Source organism: Coloeus monedula, assembly GCF_965178545.1.
Source record: "Coloeus monedula genome assembly, chromosome: 3".
Classification (NCBI taxonomy): domain Eukaryota; kingdom Metazoa; phylum Chordata; class Aves; order Passeriformes; family Corvidae; genus Coloeus; species Coloeus monedula.
The window spans coordinates 42,195,767-42,219,269 of NC_138783.1; the positions used below are offsets into that span (position 1 = coordinate 42,195,767).

General features: G+C 39.9%; 1 protein-coding gene across 4 annotated transcripts in view; it reads right to left on the reverse strand.

Annotated features, from left to right (window-relative positions):
- Positions 1-23,503, reverse strand: part of PDGFD (platelet derived growth factor D) — a 144,183-nt gene that overhangs the window by 60,926 nt on the left and 59,754 nt on the right. For 2 of the 4 annotated variants that reach the window (XM_082277510.1, XM_082277508.1), the window contains exon 2: positions 1,138-1,324. In XM_082277510.1, coding sequence (XP_082133636.1) covers positions 1,138-1,324 — 187 coding nt within the window. Of the gene's footprint in view, positions 1-1,137; positions 1,343-23,503 lie in introns of all 4 variants that reach the window. The other 2 variants (XM_082277509.1, XM_082277507.1) reach the window with 1 other exon arrangement.

The window sequence follows — 23,503 nt, forward strand, 5'->3', positions numbered from 1 at the left end:
ACCTGCCAAAGAGTAGGGAAGGAGAGCCAGTTTTAGGCTGCATTCTTTTATTACTACATGGAAAACAAACCTGCAGGAACCGTTCTCTCTGTCAGTAATGCAGAAAATTTAACAAAGAAAAATAAAGGAAAAAAAGTCCACCCTGTAAGATGCCTGCAGAGATGCCAAACCCTACAAACACAAATTAATTGACAAAGATAAGATAAGAAGAGGCTGGGTGTGCAGAAACACTAACAACCCAGTTCTCTGCACAGATAAGGTGTAAGTAACAACATGATCAGGCAGAATTGGAGGCTGAGACTTGAGCATTTTATATAAGTAGCATCACAGCAATCTGCCTTTTGGAGGGCATGGGAGCCTGTTTTCTCCCACAGAATAGAGAGCTGAAAAAAAGAAATATAAACACATGGATTTATACTGTTTTAGTGAGTGTTGGCAAGATTCACCTCTGTACTCTACTAATGCAAAGCAGTTTATCCACCTAGGTTAATCAGTCAGATCAGCTGAGCTTAAGGTCACTTTTGCTTAAAAGGGGAACCAAAGTAACTGGGATATAGCAGAGCATGCTTAAACAGATTTATATATATCAGCATGCACTAGCACACTGATGTTTGTGGACCTATATTCAATAGTTTTAAAAGGAACTGTAGCAGTGAAGAGTAGCAATAAAGACAAGCAAGTACTTTGAACATAATTATATTTCTCAATGCATTTTTATCTGTCCCTCTCACCCCAATATAAATGCTTACCTACTCACTCAAACCTCCTAGAGCCTTCCACCTACTGAAAAAGATGTTTCTTGCCTGGCTGAAACATGACAGCAGTGATAGAGGACAAAATCCTATTAAAGTAGTACCTGTGTTGTCAGATAGCTGGATTTGAGCATACAAGTACCGTGTGCTTAAAACGCTATAGAAGGACTAAAACCTGAGAAAACTGCTTCAGGTCCAGGAAAGCTCAGTTTATTTATAAACTCAATGATAAATTTCAGCTGGGAGGGCCCCTTAAAGGTCTGTCCTCTTTGCAAGGACATCCTAGACCCAGCCAGAGATGCCCTGGTTTTGCCCTGCAGTCTCATGCCAGTGAACTCAAATGAGGTCTTAAGGAGCCCTTTGCAAACTTCCACTTGCTACTCACCTGCAGATCTCATTTTCAGGTTCCTCCAGTCCAAACTGATTATCAAAAGCCAGCTGGATCCTGGTGCTCTCTGGGGAGTGGAGCCGCCACGTCAGCAGGAGGTTCCTGGGGTAGCTGCTGGGGAAGCGAGGACTGTGGATGCAGCCATTCCCTGCCACGCTGATGGTCTCTTCTTTTCGGTACAAGTCTGTGAGGTGATTGCTCTCTGTTAGTAGTCACAACTTGTAGAAATTAGTATGTTGTTCCAGTTACAGGAAGGCAAAAAACACAACAGTTTATAATACAGCACAATTATTTGCATTTCAAGTCTATAAAAAGTTGGGTCTAGGAGCAATTATTATTAAATAGGAAGTACAGTGTATTTTCTCTTAATTCAATCCCCTATTAAACAGTAAGAACACCAGAACTCAAGTATATAGACTCTTTATTTTATAAGAAATGTATCATTATTTTTACATTTATATTGAGTATATAATTTCCTTCTCACCACTTTGGTTTTAAAAGAGAATTAAACTTTAATAAAAGCTGCAAGCTTGAGAACAATGAAGTAAGACAGACTGAAATAAAAAAGGTAAATAGCCCTGCTTCCCAAATTTTGTGCTCTGGGGAGCAATGCCCTCTGAACAAAAGCAGCAATGAAGGGCTGCAGGAAAGTGAGTATGGGTGAATTTAAATATCTTTACTGTGTTTAAGTATTTCCTCCCAGAAACACGTGTCAGGTCACGTTTTGATTTTATTTATACGGTGTGAAGCATTTGCTGCCTATCGTCCATTAACACAAACAGATACTCCATGCTTATACCGATGTAACTGAGGCCAGATTCTGTCCCACCAATCATCCTACTCAGTAATTTCAAGACAAATAGCCAAGTCTTTACTTAATTAAAATTCCACAGCTTCTGCCTGAGCAAATATTCAATTGTTCCTAAAGTTTACTTATACTGAGGTAAAGCCTCTGCTGCTGTAAATCCCTGGCTCCAAGGATTACAGGAACTTTGGCAAGACCCAGCTCTCTAAAAGTCAAAATGTCTTCTCAGTTGCACCATACACTTGCATGGCCCAGCTGTTTCTGACACTGGAATTCGGGTCAGTTTGCATCAAAGAACTGCAAACAACCACTCTTCCGTGCATTAACAGCTTTAGTATGGGGAAATGTTGAGGATTAGAAGCTCCAAGGCAACATGGAGATCACGGCAGGTTTCAGTTCCCAGTCAAGACACACACCTCCGAGCCTCCACCTGTGGGACAGCTACCTGTGCTCCCTCCCCATGTAATGTTTGGGGATCAACATGAATTTGGACACTTGTTTTCATGTAAACACCCAACTCTGGTGTCTTTATCTTAAACTGAACATCACTCTGCTGAATGCCAGGTCAACCTCCAGTTCCACTGCAAGCAATAGAAATAGAAAACTGGTGCCTTCTCCTGAATTTGGCTACTGAGGAAGAATAAATGAGGGAAAAATATCTCCTTCAAGCCATTCTGTGAACACTGGAAACATGAAACCAAACCAACCAGCATCAGCCATCTGTCACACACACTAATCTAAGTCTTCACTCTGAAAATAAAATCTAACATGTGACTGAAGTTTTCTAAGCTCTTTATATAAAATAAATATACTTGTTTTATGAATCCTCATTAAAAACAGGAATCCAGACCAATGGTACAAACTTCATGATTAGCACATCTATTTTTCAGGTTACTTTTCACTGCTTCCTGGCTGTAAATACCTCCCTGCACACAGCTGTAAGCAAAGCATGGTTGTCTAACAACAGTTCATTGTACTCTTCTGACAGGGAAGTAATTCTAGCTTCCAAACAAGCCGAAACTCAGAAGACAAAAGTCCATGTTTCCTATAAAACTATCTCCACAGATCTAATTGTGACATCTTTCTAAGATGCTTTCACACCCTGAGTCACCTTTTCAAAGCAAATAAAGCCCTACCTCACAAAGTACAGAACTAGCCAATTTTGTTTTGTTCTGCTTTGACCAAACAATTTGCATTGGAAAAGTACCAATTTGGTAAAAATAAAGACCACCCACCTATTAGTTTTGTTGCGATTTTCATCAGGGACATCTATGCTGAAGTCTGTTTTGTATTTGCTTTTATTCTAAAAAAAGGGGAAAAAAGACATCTGTGGGGGTTTTTTTCCCCTAATCTGGAATGAAACAAAATGTCCAGCCAACACTACTGAGCTCTTACTGAAATGCTGAGGACCTTTGGACTCTGAAAACACCCAGTACACCAAGAGGACAAGATATTTCACAGGACTTTATCCAAAATTTCCAAGAAAAGGGATAAAAATAAAACAGACTTGATGATAACAAATTCTAGTGGAAACAACCATTCCCTAAGTCAGAACAAAAGTTACTGCAGTAAAACATGCCAAAACTCCTCCTGTGCCTGAGAGTCCTTTACTCTTCTTTCTTGGACAGCAAACTGTTGCCATTTTCCCTCTGTCACCATGCATTTCACTGTGTGGTTCAATCTGGTTCATGATTCTGAGGGAAAAGTTTCCTTTTCCCAGGCAGTTCTAGCACAGGCTTTACCCTGGTGTCGTCAGCTGCTGAAATTAGAGTTCTGGGGACAGTATCTCTTAAATGTGCTCATACATACACCCCCAAACAAAACATCTGTGCACTTTACACAGCACACCAGCTGAGAATGAACACTACCTGCGCTCTTGTACACCAAGAAGAGGGTCTGTCATGGCTTTTCATTTAACTTCAACTCTGAATCCCACAGACCATGGTGCTCCGCCTGCAAGTCAATCACACCTGACCAAGACCAGGGCTGAAATGTCATGGCTGGCACAGCTCTGCAGTATCCAAGTTGAACAGGTACATGGAGCAATAGAGCTGCATGTGTCATGAAGCTTAAAAATCAAAGCACAGTGACTTGTTATTTGTATCATGGTAAATGCAGCAGTTATAAAGTCATTTCAGAGGAAAGGCTGGAGAGAAGCATGGGGAGAAAATGCTCACGATAGTAAAATAAGAGATATTCAAATATTGCACTCTGAGGAAAAGTTTGTTCCACAAAGGAAGAAAGTATGTTTGATGAGAATGACCATATGTACTGTTTCTATAGCCTACATGGGATGAAATCTAAAGCTACTTGGAGCCTTCCCCTGACACTGGAGCAGACTCTTCTGGAGCTCGGAAACAGCCTGATTCCCTCTCACCTCCCTCACCATGCACTAAATTACAACCTGAAGTGGTGTAGCCAGCTCTGGAATCAAACACACTAGAATCTTCTAAGGGGATTTTCATTGGGATTTCACAGTGTAATCAGTCTTAGATAGAACACAGTCAATCCAGACTCACTCTCGAGAGGTTGGCTCCTTGTGAATCATCAGGCATCTGGGAAACAGCTTGAGGAGATGCGAGCAACTCCCGCACTTTTTGTATCACCAAAGCTATGAGACTAAAATAAGACCTTTCCAAGCAGACAAGCATTGTCCTCATCAGATACACTGGGGGAACTCATGGAAATTACACATTAGGCAAGGGGAAAGTCAGGATAAAAAACACTTAATAAAAGATACAGGCAAAGGGAGAGACAGTGCATCTTTCAAGGCACTGAACTGTCCCATGCTGCAACACAACACAGTGCAGCACTACACAGTGTCCTCAATGTCACATTCTAACTGTATTCCATAACGCTTCATGGGAGTAAATAAAACATGACAGTGCATAATGCACTGCCTGTCACATTTACTAAAAAGCATATAAAATCATTTCACAAGGAATAAAAGCAGGTGTTAAGTCATAAGACAAAAAGGCCATTTAGACCATACACAGAAGGAAGAAGATATTCTAGATGGCAGGAGGCACAAACACATCCTTGCACCGGGGGAGAAAAACTATCTCATAAGGAAGATGAGTGGGAAGGAATCTAGAAGACATCCTTTTTGTGAGGCAATTCCCTGTAGAGACTCTGAGCTAATTGGGAAGCAGCTTGTTCTGTATTTTATTTATCTGAACTAATCTCTCTTTTTTTCTCTTAATTCTTTTGCAACCACTAATTTTAAACATATTGGCATATGTGATAGTCCAGCTGTCCAAATTAGAGGAGCACCCATTTAAGTGCTCAAGGCAGCTGCATTTTCCGAAGTGCTTGCCTTTGTACCCCTGCAAGGAGTGCAGCTGGGTGTCAGAGTGGGAACTGGGAGGTACAGTTCAATATTCAGGAAAATGTGCTTGTCTCAAAACTGTCCCCACCACAGGTGCCCAGCACACCTAATGTTTCCCTTTCCCAGCTACGCCATGCTACACGAACAGCAACAATCAGAAACACAAATCTCATCCTGTGTTTTCTCTGGATGCCTGCACTTCCTTTGGAGCTTTAGCAGAGTATCAACACTTTCCTCTTAAAGCTACTCCTCCTAGTCATGACATGTGTATTACTACAGACAGAAGTCTGATTGCATCATCATCATCATCATTCAACAGAAAATGAATTCCTTCACTAAAACAATAGTCATAATAATACAAAAAGAACCCCAGCCAACTCAAAAGGCAATTTCTACCTGATAATAGCTAATCTGACATCTGTTCTAGGATATATCCAGCAAGGAGAGTCTGTAAGTGTCACCTCCTTTAGAAAGAAGAAGAATTCAGAAAATAACCTTGTCTGAGGACCTAACCAACAATATGGAATACTTAGTTTCACTTAAGGTTTCTGGAATTTCTGCTTCACTTCCTAAGGTGTTGTGCGTAAGTTTGCTTCTGTCTTTCTTCCCCTTGGGGAAGTTGTCTAACCAACACTGATACAGTGGTAAAGGCTGAAAAAATACCACACTCTGACATGTTTTATGACAAGAAATACACCCTCTGAAATGCCATGGAGTGTAATCTGATGAGCTCATCCTCTGGTACAGCTGAGGAGAGAGTTTCTGAGAACCATGGTGAAGTTCATTTTACTATTTGTGAAAGTATTTGTTATTTCAGGAAAGGACCTTGGGATTTTGCATGTGGGAGTTTTCCAGATATAACTCTCCACCCCCATGGCTGTTGTCTTCAAAAAAAAAAAAAAAATACAGCAGTCAGTGGTTTGCCACCAGTTTTTAAACAAATGAGATAACCTTCAGGGAGAATAATAGCTCTTCAGTTCCTCCAGTTGAAAATTAGCCTGATCTAAATAGCTGAATCCACAGAGAAGCAAAGAACAGTAAAACACTTTTGAATCCAGACCACAAATCAGTTCATCTCGGGGACAGGCATGCCAAGTGAGCTGTATTTATGGCAGCCTGTTCAGACACTCACTGGCTTTTTTTTTCATACCCCACCCTCCTGCAATAAGCAGAAACTTTACTTGTTATCCATAAAGTTCTGTGTAAATCAGATGAAAAGATGACAGAGTTCATTGTCAAAATATCATATTCCATAGCTGGTCACATCTTGTTGGGAAGATGTAAAACTGTAAGGTCATTTTCCTTGTTAAAAATGGAGGTTTTCTGGATTTGCATTTTTTATTTTTTGTGGGTTTGTTTAAGTTGACATAAACAATAAAATAAATCCTCGACAGTGAACACAACATCACACTTCTGCTCTCTAATGCAGAATATAATACCATGTGGTAGTACCAGTCCTAGACATCTCTGCCCTTTTAACAACAGAGGCCTAACACACCTAAGTCAGCTCTGCTCCCACCACAATTCACCAGCAGTACTCCAAGAAGGCAAACCAAGGGAGGGAAAGAACTGAGATGGTCAGTGATGAAACGGGCACAGCACAATCCCAGCCAGGCTAAAAGTTGCAAATTGTCTCTTGTGGAAGCATTAAACTGAGAAACAGCCAATCTGGTATAAGGATGCATATTTAGGAGTATATTGGGATAATGGATCCATCTAAAACATCACTTCAAGTTGCTTTCAGCTTTATACAACTTCAATAACCCCATTTATTTCAAGGACACAACAAACTTATAGTTGAGCTCATACTTAAGGAGTTTGCTGGATCAAGACCCAAAAAAAAAAGAACAGCATTTTAACACCACCTCATGTGTTACTTACCACTCAGCAGATGAGCAATTAAAAAGTGAACCTAAATCCCACTGGAGTTGATGAAAAACTATCAGTTTCATTGGTTTGCCACTGGACTTCAAAGAAGAAGCTCCAGGTACCTTCTCCTTCTCTTATCAACACGCCTCTTCTTTTTATCAGGAGCATGAAAGATACTCCAGGCAACATCAGAGTTCATATCTAAAGCACGACCTGTTCTGTCACAGAGACAATATCAAAAGATGATCTCAGCAAAATTCAGACCTCACAAGCAATCAGCTCCCTCCAAGTCCCTGAGCTGTGTGCAGATCATTGCTAGAAGAATATATCCAAAGAGGATTTACCAAAGAAACAAAAAATTGAGCTGTACTCGAAGTAAGCAAAATTAGCCAGTGCACAACACCAGAATAGAAGGCATCAAAGAATGAAAACACTCCAGACATCTAAAATTCAATTCAGAGCCATCATCCATTTGATAACATAATGGTTAGTAGTCTGCCTGTGGTTCTGTGCAGAGCAACCCCACTATCTTGGTCAATCTGTGGTTGAACATGACCTCAGCAAAGACCACTTATGAGAATATTAAATGAGCAATTGATAAGGAAGTCCAGGCACATCATTCAAAGAGACGGCCTGTCTCTATGTTTCTCACTATAAGAAGCATGATTTTATTTACATTTAATAATACTATTTTCCCTGTGAAGTGGTCACCGTCATAACTGCACTTTGCATACAGAACTAAAAAACAGTCCTGAAATGAAGAACAGGTGGGACTCCATTTTGGTGGGGTGAAGGCTGTAACTCTCCTTTTGCCCACTTTGGTGGGGGCCTTGCTCAGTCTTCCACAGATGAATACTGAGAAAAAAATTCCTTAATTATTTTTTCAAAGATACCACACTCAGTGATGTTTGCTTTTAGCAGTGACTTATATTATTTGCTTTTATTTGAGTGCTTGATAGAGATTTTCTTCTACACAGAAGAACATACTGAATATCTTATAGTAAATCAAAAGTGTCTTTAGAAAAGTAACATGTGTAAGGTCAACATCTAAAACACTTTTTCAGCTGCTAGTTCTTTCATCATGGGTGTTAGTGTTGCAGTGCATCTCTCTGTTGGACTCTTAAACCAACAGCAAACTGAATGTATTTTGTTCTTGGGATTTCATAATTAAGTATGAAAGAGGAAAATGTGGATATCAAGAATATGTAGCTCTAATGATGTGCAGTAAGACTAATGCATATATCCCCATGATCATGAGCATAAAAACACATAAAACCTTGAGAAACCGTGAGAAAAAAATACAGAGGGAAATGATTCTCCTGGTGCTGCAAAGAGCTTAAGAGAAACATGATAACTGAAGCAGATGTTTGCAGTGAGTGCCAACGTCTTTGGAAGAAAGCTGGTACATAAAACTTGTGTAGTGCCTTGGACAAGATGATGCCAAGTAGAGACACAATTGCTATTAAACACAAATAGCAACACTGGATATTGGCTCATACCGTTTTGCAAAGAAATAGCACATTGTGGACTTAGACACTCAGAATCTTCCTGTTGAGGCAGTGGCTTCAAGAAAGTAATCTTTTATGGGAAGCTTCCTTCTAATTCTCCTGGTGCAATGAAAATTTATTCCTTTTCTGTTTTCCTTTCATTATTTTTCAATTTTTTACTACCAAGCAAGGACTTTTTGCCTCGTAAGTCTGGCATAGCTCAAAACTTAAAAGGTAAATTTTTTTAAGATATTGTTTTAGAAACTGTTTCACTCAAGCACTTCTAAGTCTGAAAAAGACATGGAATTTCCTTATAGAAAGAAAAATGTTAGCAGAAGGAAAAAGAAAATTCAGTCAAAAGGGAAAAGGCTTCTCATGTTGAACATATTGTAGCAGATAGGCAATTAGAGTGGGGGTCACATGTTGGAACATTAGGCAGTAAAAGAAGATCTGTTTCAAAAGACAAATCAAAGCCATTTTCTCTTGTGATGTGAATTTCCTTATCCTCTATGTCAGCACTGGAGATCTGAAATCTCTGAAATGGAGTGAAAGGTCGCTTCTTATAATGGAAAATCTGGCAATAGTATTCCAACAGACATCCTTTGCTTGGACTGTGTTTGTCATGGGCATGTTTTTTGTCTCTTAGAGTCCATATATCAACCAACTGCGCAAAGATAAATGCTTATGGGGATATTTCAGTTCCTCTAAGGCCGGTGCACTAAATATCTAATAGCTTAAAATTACCTAAATCTTTTTTAAAAAAGGCAGATCTCATTGTATTAAAATATGATTATTGGTAGTCTGTTCCTTTTTATGCAGTAGCCTAACAGCTAAAAAATGAACTCTATTCCAGTCAATATCAGGACACAGCTTAATCTCCTCCAAGGAAACAGGAGCCTGTGTTGTGATTCTTCTATTTGCTTCAGAGAATTCAGATCACTTCTGTCTCCTCTCAGGGGATGGATGGGTTCTGAATGCTGCTTCAAAGATGGCTTGTCCATTTTCCAAGGAATGGATGGAGGTAAAATGCAGAAGAAATTCTTGGCACAAGGACCAGGACTCAAGATTTAGCCAAAGGAGTAAAGACCCAGAAGCTTTTCTACTTTCTACTCCAAGGTACTTTGTCATGAGTCTCTGACAGTTTAGACCAGAGCAGACCATGCCATGGCCCCCTTTTTGCTCCCATGCCTCAGTTTTCTTCTGCTGAAAACCACAGCACTGGTGCAAAAGGGCAGAAGATACTGAGATCTTTTCCCGGCATGAAGGCAAAGCATGAGCTGGGCCACAGGGGTGGCTTTACATCATTTACATAAAACCCGTGTTGCGAAACAAAATTCCCAGTCTGGAAAGTAATTTAAGTCATGCACACTGAAAGTACTGAGAACTTGAAGTGCGGGGGATCTTTCCTGTAAGTGCTTAGGATTTCCTCTGGAGGTCTGGCATCAGAACGCTGCAGAGCTGTCATGTGGATGGATACTGCAATTCAACGAAGTTTCCAGGCACATAAAGTTCTTGGCTGTGGCCTTCTTTTATTGTTATGATCCTGCACCAAAGGACCATCTAGACATTTCCTTAGTCCTTCACCTAGGAACAAAACTACATGTGGATAAAGTGCAGGAGAGCTCCTTCACTGCCAATATATAGGGACCAGCAGCCAGGAAGATGATACTGGCATGTATCACCACAGCCCACAAGCTCAGGAGCTGTTGTGCCATAGGCACAACCATCTCTCATGCCAGTACAGACACATCCTGACCACCATAAGCCAAAACCAAAACTGGAAATGGAGCTGGTTCCAAAGGTTTGATTTACACACCTCAGCTTCCCAAGCCCTTTCTGGAAAAACAGCTGTTTGGCTTGTTACCAAGAGGAAGCGACTGGAAACATTCCTTCTAGGTTGTACGGGGGGATGTTGTTAAAAAAGGGAAGAGCCTAACCTACTCTAAGGTTTGTTAAGTTCGAGGCACAAGATATCGTGTGGGCAGATGAAAACACACTGAAACCTGTGTGGAGGCAATGATAACCAGGCCTTCGCTAAGACTCCACGGGGAGCAGACATTATGTATCTTTATGTTCTGAGCAGGGCTGAGTATACTGTTGGAAAATCATGATGTAATTAAACAATCCTTCACTTTCATGGACCTTCAATGAACTCTCACTTTTAAACAGAAATCTGGAGTCCCCCGTGCAATTGCGCTGGAGACAAAGCCAAACTTCAAAGTTGTCCTTTGACTGTGGATTCAGTGAAATGTTTGACTAAAAAAAAAAAGAATTGAGCAGTTACAATGAAAAATTCATCCAGCTTTGGCTACAGATTTCACCAGCAGGAACACAAAGAGGCACATTTCACTCCTCCAACTTTCAGAAGACATGTGAGATGACTTAAGATTAACCAGCAGACACCATCAGCACCCCCTCACATTAAAGCTTCCAGAGAAAATGGTGAACCAATCAAACCCAGTTTGCCCCCACATTGCTGAAAGCCTAAAGTTGAGGACAAATGCCTGTAGATATCATGGCAGAGGATTTAAGGGAGCAATCTCAGGTTCTGCTTTACACTTCCTGATGTAGATTGCATTGCAAAAAAGGAGAGATGCACTCAGTGGTGGTACTCATGTGGCTGGACAGCAGGGAGGACTTGGCTGCTTGGCTGAGGCATAACCAGAGTAGGTCCCTAAGAGCATGTGGAACCCAAGAGATCAACGCTAGGCCACCAAGCCCTGCAGCCTGCAGGTGAAAAGGTCTAACCTCCATCTGTTTTGGACAAAGGGGACTATTTTACTCCTGCCTCACCCCAGTTCTGTGCTGATACTGATGCTGCACATCTGGGTGAACAGAATGTGCTGAGGTCCTGTCTGCTCAGAGGGCACAGCTGTGTGTTGACTATTAAACACAGCTCCAAGCAGCTGTTTGGCCAAAGAGGAGTCAGATAAGAAGCTTATGTCACTGAGATAAAAAGGGTGAGAAAGTCCAATAAATACAGTACTCTCACATCATTTAATTTCACGAACACTCTGTATCAGAGCTACTGAAGGGAGACAGGGACATACTGCACCATTTCCTAGGAAAACTATTTTCCACACTAATGCTTGAAACACAGATGGCTACCTTGTCACTTTCTGGACTACCCAAACAAGTGACTTTTACTCAATTGTCTTTGCATATTTTTTGGCATCTAGGATTACAGTCCAGTAAGACAAAAAACATCTCTACTTATAACAATGGAAGAGACAATGTCAGAAAAATGTTTTAGTTCATGTGTTTGACACAAGAAAGAAAAAAATCCATCTTGCAGAACATATATGAAAGTTGAATTAATGACAAATTTGGTGTCAAAATTGTATTTTTCTCATTTCTATTTACTGGCAAGAATTCCAGAGACCTTTTTGTTGTTTGCACTTCCAACCTGCTTCATTTATTCCTGCTTAGTTTATCTCAGTCTTATTTCTATGGAAGACATGGAAGAATAGTCCATCAAAGGATAAAATTTTATACCTTTCTTGATTTAGAGACTTCAGAAGTCCTACTTAGCAGCAGACACTCTAGATTACTCTGTCAGAAGGAACGGCAGCAACCAATTTTGGATTCCCTGGGGTGAAATGTTCTGGATCTTTTTATAGTTTAGACTGTAAATAAGAAAATACCACAACTATGACCTTAAATATCATCTGGTAAAAATTATAAGTAACTGACAACTTTGGTAAATGATAGCTTTACTGTGTGTTACTAAAATCAGTTGTGAGCAGTGTAAGTACTCTAAGTAGCACTACTACCTATCATTTGCTGGCCTCTGTATTTATTTACTTTACTTAAAGTTGTTAATTTTTTTGCATTTTCGTGGTGTTCCCCACCTCACATCAGCTCCATCCTTCTCAGACCTTCACTTCTGATTTGTTACTAAAACAAAATTCCTGCTTGGTAAACCTCATGAGCGGTTATGGACACTGATACACTCCATGACTGGCTATTTATCCTCTCTGCTCACAGCTGCCCTGGGCAGCTGCAAGGACCACTGAGATGCTGGCCTTGGCTACAGCGGTAGGGGAAGGGAGCAGATACCAGCTCAGAGAGGCTGCCGGAGCACTGGTGGAATCACAGTGAGACATTTCATGCCACCTCCTTTCCACACAGCAGATTTGCCAGCCCAGTCCTTGCCCTTTCACTGCACAAAACGTGGGGCACCGTTTCAGAGCCATCGCTCTCGCTGCATCACGGGCTATGAACAGGATGGAGTATGCAATGGCACAGGCTGCCCACATCCATGCTCTTTCTCCCAATTACAGGTCTGTATGCATTTTTTAAGCCCACACTGACATATGCAAACACTACCAAGATTTGTGCAGCAAATATTTGCCAAGGAGAAGGCAATCCTCCCTCTCTTTCTTCCTTCCTCCCTCCCTCCCTCTCTCTCTCTCTCTCCCTCTCTGCCCAGGAGCAGCATAGTGAGTCCTGCCTTGCATGCACTGGCAGAAGGTGGTGGCATTCCCCAAAATGCCACAGGAAACCCTGAAAACCCAGCAGAACCCCAGGTTCCCACCGACTGAAGGTTTGTCTGCTACACAGCTGCACGGTAAAGGCTGAGAGTCTTCCCTGATTCATTCACTTTAATTAAGGGACTGGTGGTCCCCTACCTGCCAATTCAAGTCTAGCCACATACACATTTACTTGGTTATTTCATACATAAAGCTTTAAATAAAAGGCTTTTCTTTTTTGTTCCTACTTTTTAATGGATGCAGAGAACCATTCTGTCAAGAACAAAACAAATGCCCCACTAAACCCATCTCAATGGACAATTTGTTTCTTCAATGCAGCCTTTAAGTAATCAAGAAAGAATAAACATAACATTCTCCTAAGAAATAAAATGAAAACACTCTAAAAAATACCCTCACTTGTCTGAGGCATACTAAGATGTTAATAAACTCAGCTCAGACATTTACAGAAGAAGCTTGCTCTCCAAATCCATTTTCATGGAGCAGTAAGACAACCTGGAACCAGACCACCTGCTTGTGTAAATCAGCAGCATCCCAACAGTGATCACAACTATTTACACCAGCTGAGGATCTTACCAGAGCAGCAGGTGAAAAGGAGAAGAGAAAACTAATCCAAGCAGGAGCAGCAGCAGTTAAGTGCCCAGTGCAGTGATACACAGAACTCATGAGAAACTGAACTAAATCAGCTCACAGGGAAAATTCAACGTGTGCTTGACGTATTAAACAGAGTTAAGAATTTATGCATGTTTTTTATTTGCAGGTTGAGTTGGGGAAGATTCCTAATTATATAAACATAGACTGAGTTGTTTGATTCAAAGGAAAACATTTCCATTTATTTTGAAACAAGTATTAATACATTGTTAATTTTTTTGTAATTTTCAAATTATCTTCTGTGCATAAATGTAATAGCTGAATTCAGCAAAATCTGTGAATTTCATTCACTCTTTTCACACTTTCAGTGATGTTAGAATTTGCTGGGATCAGCAAGTCAGGCACCCTTGAAAGTCTCACTTAGGTGCACTGGGGACTCCCATGTGATTCAAGAGAATGTCAGCTCATCAACCAGTGCAAACCAGTACTGTTCATGTGACCCAAACAGAGCTTTCCCCCAAACAACATTGTTCCTGTCATGGTTTTTTCCTTTCCTGGTCACACCTTATGAACAAAATTTGCACTACTGCACAGAGCTAAAACACAGATTTTGAAGTAAGAATTTGACATTAAAATACATACTTTACTGTTTATAAAATCACTCAGATGCCATACCATTTGTGGATTTTAAAAAGCTAATGTAATGTCTGTTACTGACATAAACACATAGATACTTTCAGGGCCTTATTTCAAAATTCACCTAAAATCTTGTCAGTAACAGATTCCGGTATATGATACTTGACTTTGGGTTGGTTTTTTTTTTTTCCCCTTTCCTTAATCATGTCAAGTATTTCCATATGGCTATAAAAAGACTGCTTTTAAGAAGCAAGTCCTGAAAGAAATGCTAACTAGTCATTAAAAGCCTAGGAATCAATTACATATGTGCTGAGGTCTTCACATTCTCCAAATACATGTTGCTGTTTTGTCAAGATGCAGAATTATCAGTCTTTGTGTACTATAACAATTAATGAAGAAATCCAAGGGCAGAAGGAGACAGCTCAAAAAAAAAATCTGGAGGAGGTGGTTTCAAAAAAGTCCATTGGCAACAGCACTTTGTTGAAAGAAATATTAAAGGAAAAAAGTCAAGCCAACTACAGGTTTGAAAAAGAAAAACAATGGAAAGAGAAATTAAAAAAGCAGGGATTTATTTTCTTAAATGAGAATGAATAGAATGGATGTAGGGATTAACTTCTTTCTCCCCAAAAAGACAAGAACTCATAAACTGCACCAACTGTTTGCAGAAAGTTTGCAGAGAACGACTTTCTACCAGAACTTAACACATGGCTGATTATGAGGAAGCCAGAAGACTGTATTTTCTCTCAGAAACTAAAGGAGCAGGACACGACGACTGTCAAAGCACTTGATGCTACCATAAATATCTAAGGTTAGTGGAAGGACATGAAAGAAAGTATTACTCTCCAAATTCAACAGTGGCAGATAAGAGAAGGGAGTTTTCTTGGCTGCTGGAAAAGATATGAGACATGTTAGCACTATAAATTATTAGCATCATGGTAGTAGCAGAAATATTGTTAATATATAGTTACTTCCTGCAGACTAAGACCAAGGCTCTCTTATGGCAGGTGTTGACAAATGGGGAAACGACTGTAGTCCTAGGAGGCCATGTATTGAATAGATATTACCAAAGCAATCTAAATTTCCTTGGGATTCAGACAAAATTTGCAATTCAGGGACACTGGACACTGGATTGCTTTATAAGAAGAATCAATACATTCATCATTACTCACATTATTTGTACTCCAGATTGTGGCTACATCCAAAATACCACTTGGGCATCACATTTGTGCTACAATTCTGGCAGAATTGTATTTCTTAACTTCACTGTGAAACTTCCACCTCTCTTCTTAGGAACCTGTGAGCACCACACCTTCTGCAGGTCTTTACTCTTCACCTTCTGCCCCAGCCCACCTCCAGGAGATCCCAAATACTGACTGACTGGACACAAATTGCCCCTGATTCTGTGTTTGTAAGAGATAATAGTTCTCTTCTGGCAGATTACAAAAGCTTTTCATCAGGCATGCCATGGAGCATCACATACCGTGACAGAAGTCAAAATGTTGATAGTCTGAATTTCTGTGCATGCAGAATTATACATTCACAGCCCTTTTTTTGAGAATCTGCATACACAGCTAAGACATTTCTGCATGCATGCCTCTGGGGATTTTTTTCCCCCTAAATGAGTACATCTATGATTAAATTATAACAGTTTTCTACATAGCATTCTTAATGTTTAGACAGATTGATAGAAGAATATATTTTACTCCCATTACTTGAAAAAGCTCTCTTACTGAAAGTAAACAGTGATTAAAGAAACCATAAACATTGCTTCATTCAGAATTAAAGCCACTTCAGCTACTTCTTTCGTAGAAGCTACGGAAAGAAGAGGCAGACGTGGTGCTGTTACTCCAGAGAATCTGCTCACAGCACAAATAATTTTTAAGTGTCGTCGTATTTTAACAGGAAGAAATGCAATTATCAGAATAGGTCTGGATCTCAATACGTTTTACTATCCTGCTCACTTCCATCGCCAACACGAACAAGAGAAACCAAGCAGACAGAAACTGAAAAACTCCAACAAAAATTCAGTTGCAATTAGTCATTATGAAAGGCTCTCTTGTTATAATATCCTTTATTCTAGATTCTGTTTGATTACTGCAGAAGACATCCAATGGCTTAACCACATTTTGAACAAAAAATAGAGATGTGGAGAGAAAAAGCCTCATTTTCTTGCCAAGCAGAATTAGGGGAGGACAGTATTAGTGGATGTTCATGTAGACTCCTTCTTAAGGCAGGATCTTACTCTTGTTGAAACTGTGCTAATTTCATCAGTAACAGGACTGGGCTCCAATTTTTCATTCATGATGGATTTTTGTTTCTGTGCTTCTTCTCTTCTCATCACTGCTTCATAGCTGGGAAAGACGTAAACCATATAAACAGATGGGATTTTGCTATACTAGTTAACATGTTGATCAATCACATCATCTGCTGTGTGAGCCATCCTTCTCCTCCATCCCCTCCTTTCACAATCACACAAAAAAACCCAGCAGACTGCTTGTATATCATTGGTCACGATGACAGCCAACACATTTCTCAATGTGTTCCCCCCTTTGAACATAATAAGGTCTACAGAAGGTTTTTACACCTGACTTAACCACAGATACACAATACTCAGGACAAAAGAGTGGCGCTGGTTTCTGCTGTGCAGGGTACAATGCAGGACAGACGTGCCCACGGCTTCCTGGAAGCCTTCCTCCTGGATTGGCAGAGGAGCACGCCACAATTGCCTGGGGACACCTTCAGTGACGAGATGTCTCCTCAGGACGTGGCTGTTGCTCTTAAAATGCATCATGGCAGCAACCTGTAGCCCTCAGGATTCAAGGTGTTCCCTGAGCTAGGCACCATATGGTTACACAAATCCCTTCTGCAAAAGCTGCCGTGATGACAACTGGCAGGACAGGAAAAGAACTGGAGATGGAGCACAAAAACCAGGTAACTGCAACAATGACAAGTGATGGAAGAACATATAAAAAGCAAGTCATATTCACATCCATTACTAATTATATGCTCAGTGTTTGCCAGTAGAAAAACTCTATGTGGTCTGAGGGTAGAAAATAAAGTTTGCAAGAAAAAGTAACATTTTAAATTAGACTAACTGAATTTAAAAAATCAAAATGCCTTTGGGCACACAGGATTTTCATTGATCCTCTCTTTTTTTTGCGTCCATGTCCCACTGGTGAGGTTTACAAGTGGATTTTTTGAGGTCTCCCTCCTTCTTATGCCAGACTGGGGAGTGCAGGAGGGGCAGATGAAATACAGTCTCCAGACCACTGGGACCAGAACTTTTCTCCTGGAAGTGAGCACCTTGAGGAAAATGGAGAAGGGCTAGACCACTCCTGACTTAAGCAACAGGCTTCTCACTGCATGCCAGTGAGATGTCAGGGCCGGACTCCATTTTTAACGAAACCCGTAAGTAGAATCACACCTACTTTATTACAAGCATTTTTAGCAGTAATTAACACACATAGATAGCAAAGCTCTTCTAGCAGCTGTGATGCTGCTGTTCTCTAAAGATGCTCAGGAAGACATCACACTGCTCCCTGCCTTAAAAGCTGCTAATAAAAGCAGACTTTAATTCTGAAGTGCATTCAGAGCACATGGGGGAGGAAAATCAATGCTTGGTCAAACACATCAAGGAAAACAACTCCTTGGCAAAGTAACTGTGTTTTTCAGACTCCTATGTGCTCTGTTCAAATGCTACTGAAGTCAATGCAAAAACTCCCTTGGGAATTTGACAGACCAAGAAAACAAGGAAAAAAAATCAAATCCAAACCCAAAACCTTGACCAAAGCACATTTAAAATCCAACCACTATACAGTTCAGATTCTCTGGACCCAAGTGTTTTAGTATGAGAATCAGATGAAGGTGCACAAGGTCCCTTCAGTTGGTGCACATATTAGTGAGAGAATTCTGCCAACCATCAAGATTTGAACAGATTTATCACTTCTGTTTAACGTTACCTGAAAGAGCTATAGCTTCTAATATTTAAACATCAAAGGAACTGAATATATCCCAGCAAAACTATTAATCTTTAAAGGCAGAATAAAGCCAGTATTTTCAACACAATGAGAGACTGAAGATTTCTCTGTATTATCTTACTATTGTTCAATAATCTGTGTCCATTCAGGGGTAGCAGCACATGCTTAAAATATTGAAGAAAAAAAAATTGCATTCCAGCCGTGGCAACAGTATGGATGCAATCGACTCTTGACTTTGATTCTTTTGAAGGAAAAAGGCTGAAAAATGGGTCTGTATTTATGGTAAAAGCAGTGCAAAAGTAGTTAGAGAAAGATAGGAAGAAAAAATGCTAACATTTCCCCTTTTAAAGTGGCATCTGATCTTGAATAAAAAGATTCAATTATTAGTTATAAAGCCGTGTTTTCAACAGACCTTTTCATAAACCCATAAAGGAACAAACTCTAGCATTACATCAATAACTTTTATTTCACCATTTTTTCATTTTTGTGAACAGTTTGCCACTAGAAAGTGGTTGCAAAAAACATATCTTAATCTCTGAATTTCTTTTAAAATCTTGCAAAGTTTTCTTTAAAAAAATACAGGCAAAGAAATTAAAGAGAAGAGAAGCAGTGGACAGAATTCATAATATCAAAAAATTACTGATCTTGTGTAAGCATTATGCACTGTGTAAGAAGAAGGACTTGCTCCTCTTCAGAATACAATGTTTTTATGCAATACTCATTCATTTCTCCTAGAGAGAAACCACAGGCAATGCTATTTTGGTATTCTTAACTTCATCACCAAAATGTGAAAATCTTATGCCTATTGTAGTTTTACAAGTATTTGCATTTTGCAACTGGATTCAAATCATTCAGAGCATTTTTCTTATAACAATCAGGCTCTTCTGCAACATTTTCGATGAAATTTTCCATGTCTGCATATTGCAATTACATTAGAGAAAGAGACTCAGAATTTACTAGGGACCCAAGATCTGAACCTGATGCACTCTCTCCTGCACCGTTTGCTTCAGCAAAGTCTCTGCATAATACCAATTTTCCAGGAATAAAAGTTAACAATAGGGATTAAAAATATTTTTTGTGACAAACAACAAGATTTATGGAGCACTAAGATAAATAATTCCCAAAAAGAAAGAATTTCTGCAGAGAACAATCTAGTTGCAACCAAAACTCAGAGCAGTATTGTTTTCTGTGTTTTATATGCGCCACTGACTCAAAAACTGGTGAATACTACTGTGAAGAAGAAACTTGATAATGTATGAAGAGACTTATTGTTCATGTCTCTTAATTGTTCCTAAAGGTGCTAATATATGCTACAGTAATATCTAGAGAGGTCTTAGGGACACAAAGGACTGCCCTCACTCAGAAAGTCCACGGCTGAAGACAGGGTAAAATACCATGGGGAAAGGAAGTAAAATTTGGGATTCCCTTTTCTCAAACCTCACTGAAGAGGTGATTTCAGTGCAGTTGTGAGATAACAGGCAGCAGTTAGCTATCTAATTAATAAATAAACTGATAACTAATCACGCCAAACCCAAATCATTATTAAATCTGTGATCTACAGATCCCAGTGTCAGTAAAAAAAAGGAAAGAGAAAAATGGGGACAAGGTAAGTATTGATACATAACCAAGAACCAACAAACATATTATTGTTAGACAATGAGTTCACAGATGATAAAATCAAAACAGAGCATAATGAACATCCATTTTAACTTTGGCAGGATACAGGCTATAGCCCACAGTCAAAATGTATTAGGTTAGAAACAGTGGTTCTGCAAACAGCAGAACAAATGAAAACTGGTTTCCTACTGTCTCTCTCTTGCTTGCTCAGCTTCTGAGCTGACTTATACTAAGATATTCTGTTATCTTTGCCTTTCTCCTTACAAATTTTACCTCACATCATTTGGCAGCAGTCCAGCAAAGAGGTCCCAAAGATGCTATGGCTGCAGCACTTCCCTGATCTCTTCAAGGTCATGCAGTAAAACACTGGCAGAATGGGCAGAATAACCTGACATGAAGAGCAAGCACCTTACCTTCAAGGGCTCATGGTGAGTATTTTCCAAGGCCAGCCCCACTCTCAGTTTCAGACTGAGTGTTTAAATAATAGAGATTAGAGAGATCTGCGGGATCAAGATGATGCCAAAATTGACTTTTCTTAACCTTAAATGTTAAGATCAAAGACCAGGAGTTAACTGAAAAAATGTTGTATTGGGTTTGCATAGCCAGGTTTTGGTAGCAAGGAGCTACAGGGGTGGCTTCTGTGAGAAGCTGCCAGATAACTTCCCTCAATTCCGGCAGAGCCAATCCCTGGCAGCTCCAAGACAGACGTGCCACTGGCCAAGGCTGAGGCAATTAAAAATGATGGTAATGCCTCTACAACAACGTTTTTAGAAGAAGAAAAAGAAGCTATGGCACCAATGTAATTGCAGCCAGAGAAAAGCAGAGTGAGAACCTGTGAGAGGAACAGCCTTGCAGACGCATATCCTTGTGGTAACCGATACCTGCATATGGGAAAGAGAGATGGCACTTGGCTACTTACAGAGAAGTACTAACAACACAGAGGTGTCTCCCAGCTTGATTCCAGCAGCAGGATGGAATATATATTCATGAGTCTGATTTGTTCTAGATGCCTCCAGGGATAATGAGCAAAACTAATCAAAACTGTATCAAAAAAGTAATGGCATTCTTTCTCCACTAAATTCAGGTATGACTTTAATTCTCCAAATGCTGTGTCAATGCTGGACTCTGAGAAGGACATAATCTCATCTCAGGGACTGTACATGGTACAGTCGGCAAAAAGTCGGCAAAATAATGGATGGAAAAGGAATTCAGAGAAAGTAGTTCCAAGCTACATTAATTTCTAACCCTGACCTTTCCCAGAAATTATCTAGCAAAGCAGGCAACATCTTTACTTCCATTTCATCCAGTGTGACAGCATATTTATGTGTTTGACAGGTATGAGGATCATTACTTGTCACCATTCATTATGGACCCCAACCACTTCTCCTACTCGCTGCTTTGAAAGTACACACATATCAAAAAAGCAGAAAAATAGATCAGCAATTGTATCAATTTATTCCACTTTGGATCCTAAGCATTGGAAGGAGTGTGTTTGTCATTGGTTGTTCTGTTGATGGAAAAGGTCAATGTGTACAGAACGAGCAGCTGCTAGCAAAGTATTGTCTATCTTTCTGTCATAGGTACTTTTAATGTACTTTTAACAGGGAACCCACATTTAGGAAAATGTCAACTTAACAAAAGAAGCCAATTACAATATTGGGTAAAGAAAAGAGGGTTAGAACAAATAACCTAACTCACAGTTTTGGTGGCAACATTGTAAAGTTTTGCACAATCTAGACAATGTCTTAAAACAGCAGTAGTAGCAGCAGACAAGCAATAAAGATGTCCATTACTATGAGAGGAGGAAGGTTTTGTCTGCAGTCTTTTTGTGAGTTTTATTGTTTTCCTCCAAGCCCCCCATTTTATATAAATAAAGCAAAAATTGTGAATTTACAGGACAAATATGAACAGTTCAATTACAGGGGAGACAGTTTTCTGTGACACTATAAAAAAAAAAAAAATCCAGGAACCTTGCAGGATTTTTCTTTGCAGCAGCACCTTGGCTTTATAATATGAGTCAGATAAAACTGTTACGGGACCCAGATGCTGCTCCTCAATATTCTGAAGACATTCAGATTATATTTAGTCAGGCATATAGCATGGGAAACATTTTTATTTCAAATAGCTGTTTTCATAAGTCTATATTCAATAAGCAGCACTTTTGTGCTTGAGAGCCGGCCATTCATAGAGCTTCGCCCATGCTCAGGGATACACTGAGGTGAAGGGAGTTCTGTCCTTTTCCAAAGGGATCTGAAGTCCCTCAACAGCACTTGATGCAACCTCTCATGTCTCTGAAGTTACTTAGTATGGACCTAAACGCCTGGAACAAGACAAGTGTCACTGTAGTCTCCTTGTTTTCTAACAAGCATGAATAATATATGCAAAATTAACTCCCTGCCCTCTCAGGATCATCTGTCCTAGCAGAGATAAGGTGGTGTGCCTTTGGTTGTCAAAAATTAAATAATGGGCTATACCCTATCCGTAGCCCATGCTTGGTGGAAGAGCTGTGTGTAGTTCAGCCACCCCTGCAATGGACCATGCGATGGCGGCACTCTGCCACTCACAATTTGTTTGGTTTGCTCTGGGTCCTGAGGTCCAGAGTCAGGCCAGGATGTCAATGTGACAAAGCTGTCTTGCTGGAAGCATGTGGTCCTGCACACCAATGTCCACATGCACTCAAAGCAAGCAAGGCTCTATAATGGAAGTGAACAGCATGGGGGACTTCAGGATCTCTCATCTGCTATAGTAAGCAAAAAAGAAGAGCAGCTTTAAAAAAGTTATTTAGAGCTACAACACAAGTTTTTCCAAGGTAAGAAATAGCCCAAAGAAGGGGATTTGGTTTTTTGATTTCAGGAACAAATATGACCTTTATGGAAGACTTGCTTTGTTCCAAAGGTAAAACTCTAATAAAAACGACTTCAAGTTTTATTAGTCATGTAAGTCCTTTTGAAGTGCTTTAAAACCAAATGTATGACAAACATTTATTTTAAAAGGATGTGTTCATAGTTTTCAGGTGCCAGAGTCTGAAATTCCTTGCTTGCCTGCTTTCCCTCATTCAAGAGTAAGTTGCAGAGTCAACAGCGTGCCAAACTGACAGAGTGCCAAGCTCCTTACTGATGTGACAGTCACAAATCTTGTACAAGTGTCACATTTCTGAGGACTAAAACCATCAATATTCTGCAGTACTAAACAAGAAGAAAATGGAGTAAATCACCAAACCTGACACTGCAATGTTCACATACTTCCCTGCGTACTTTTTCACATAATACAACAGCAGCCATTAAGAAACCATCATTGCCAGGCAGTGAGACATCAAAGCCTTGCTGCTTACTCCAAACCTGGGATAATTCATTTCAATTAATAGCTGACATGACGAGCTTTGCTGTATCCAGTAAAGTAGGTATCTGTGACAAAAGATGTACTGATAAGGAGAAAAAGAAATGGGTAGTCCCTTTCATTTCATTTATTGGGGTGCTATCATCATATTTCTGTAGTGTTGGCAGCACCTTTTCACTCCAGGTCCTGTATTTGTTATGTTTGCTATGCATAAGCTGTATCTGTTG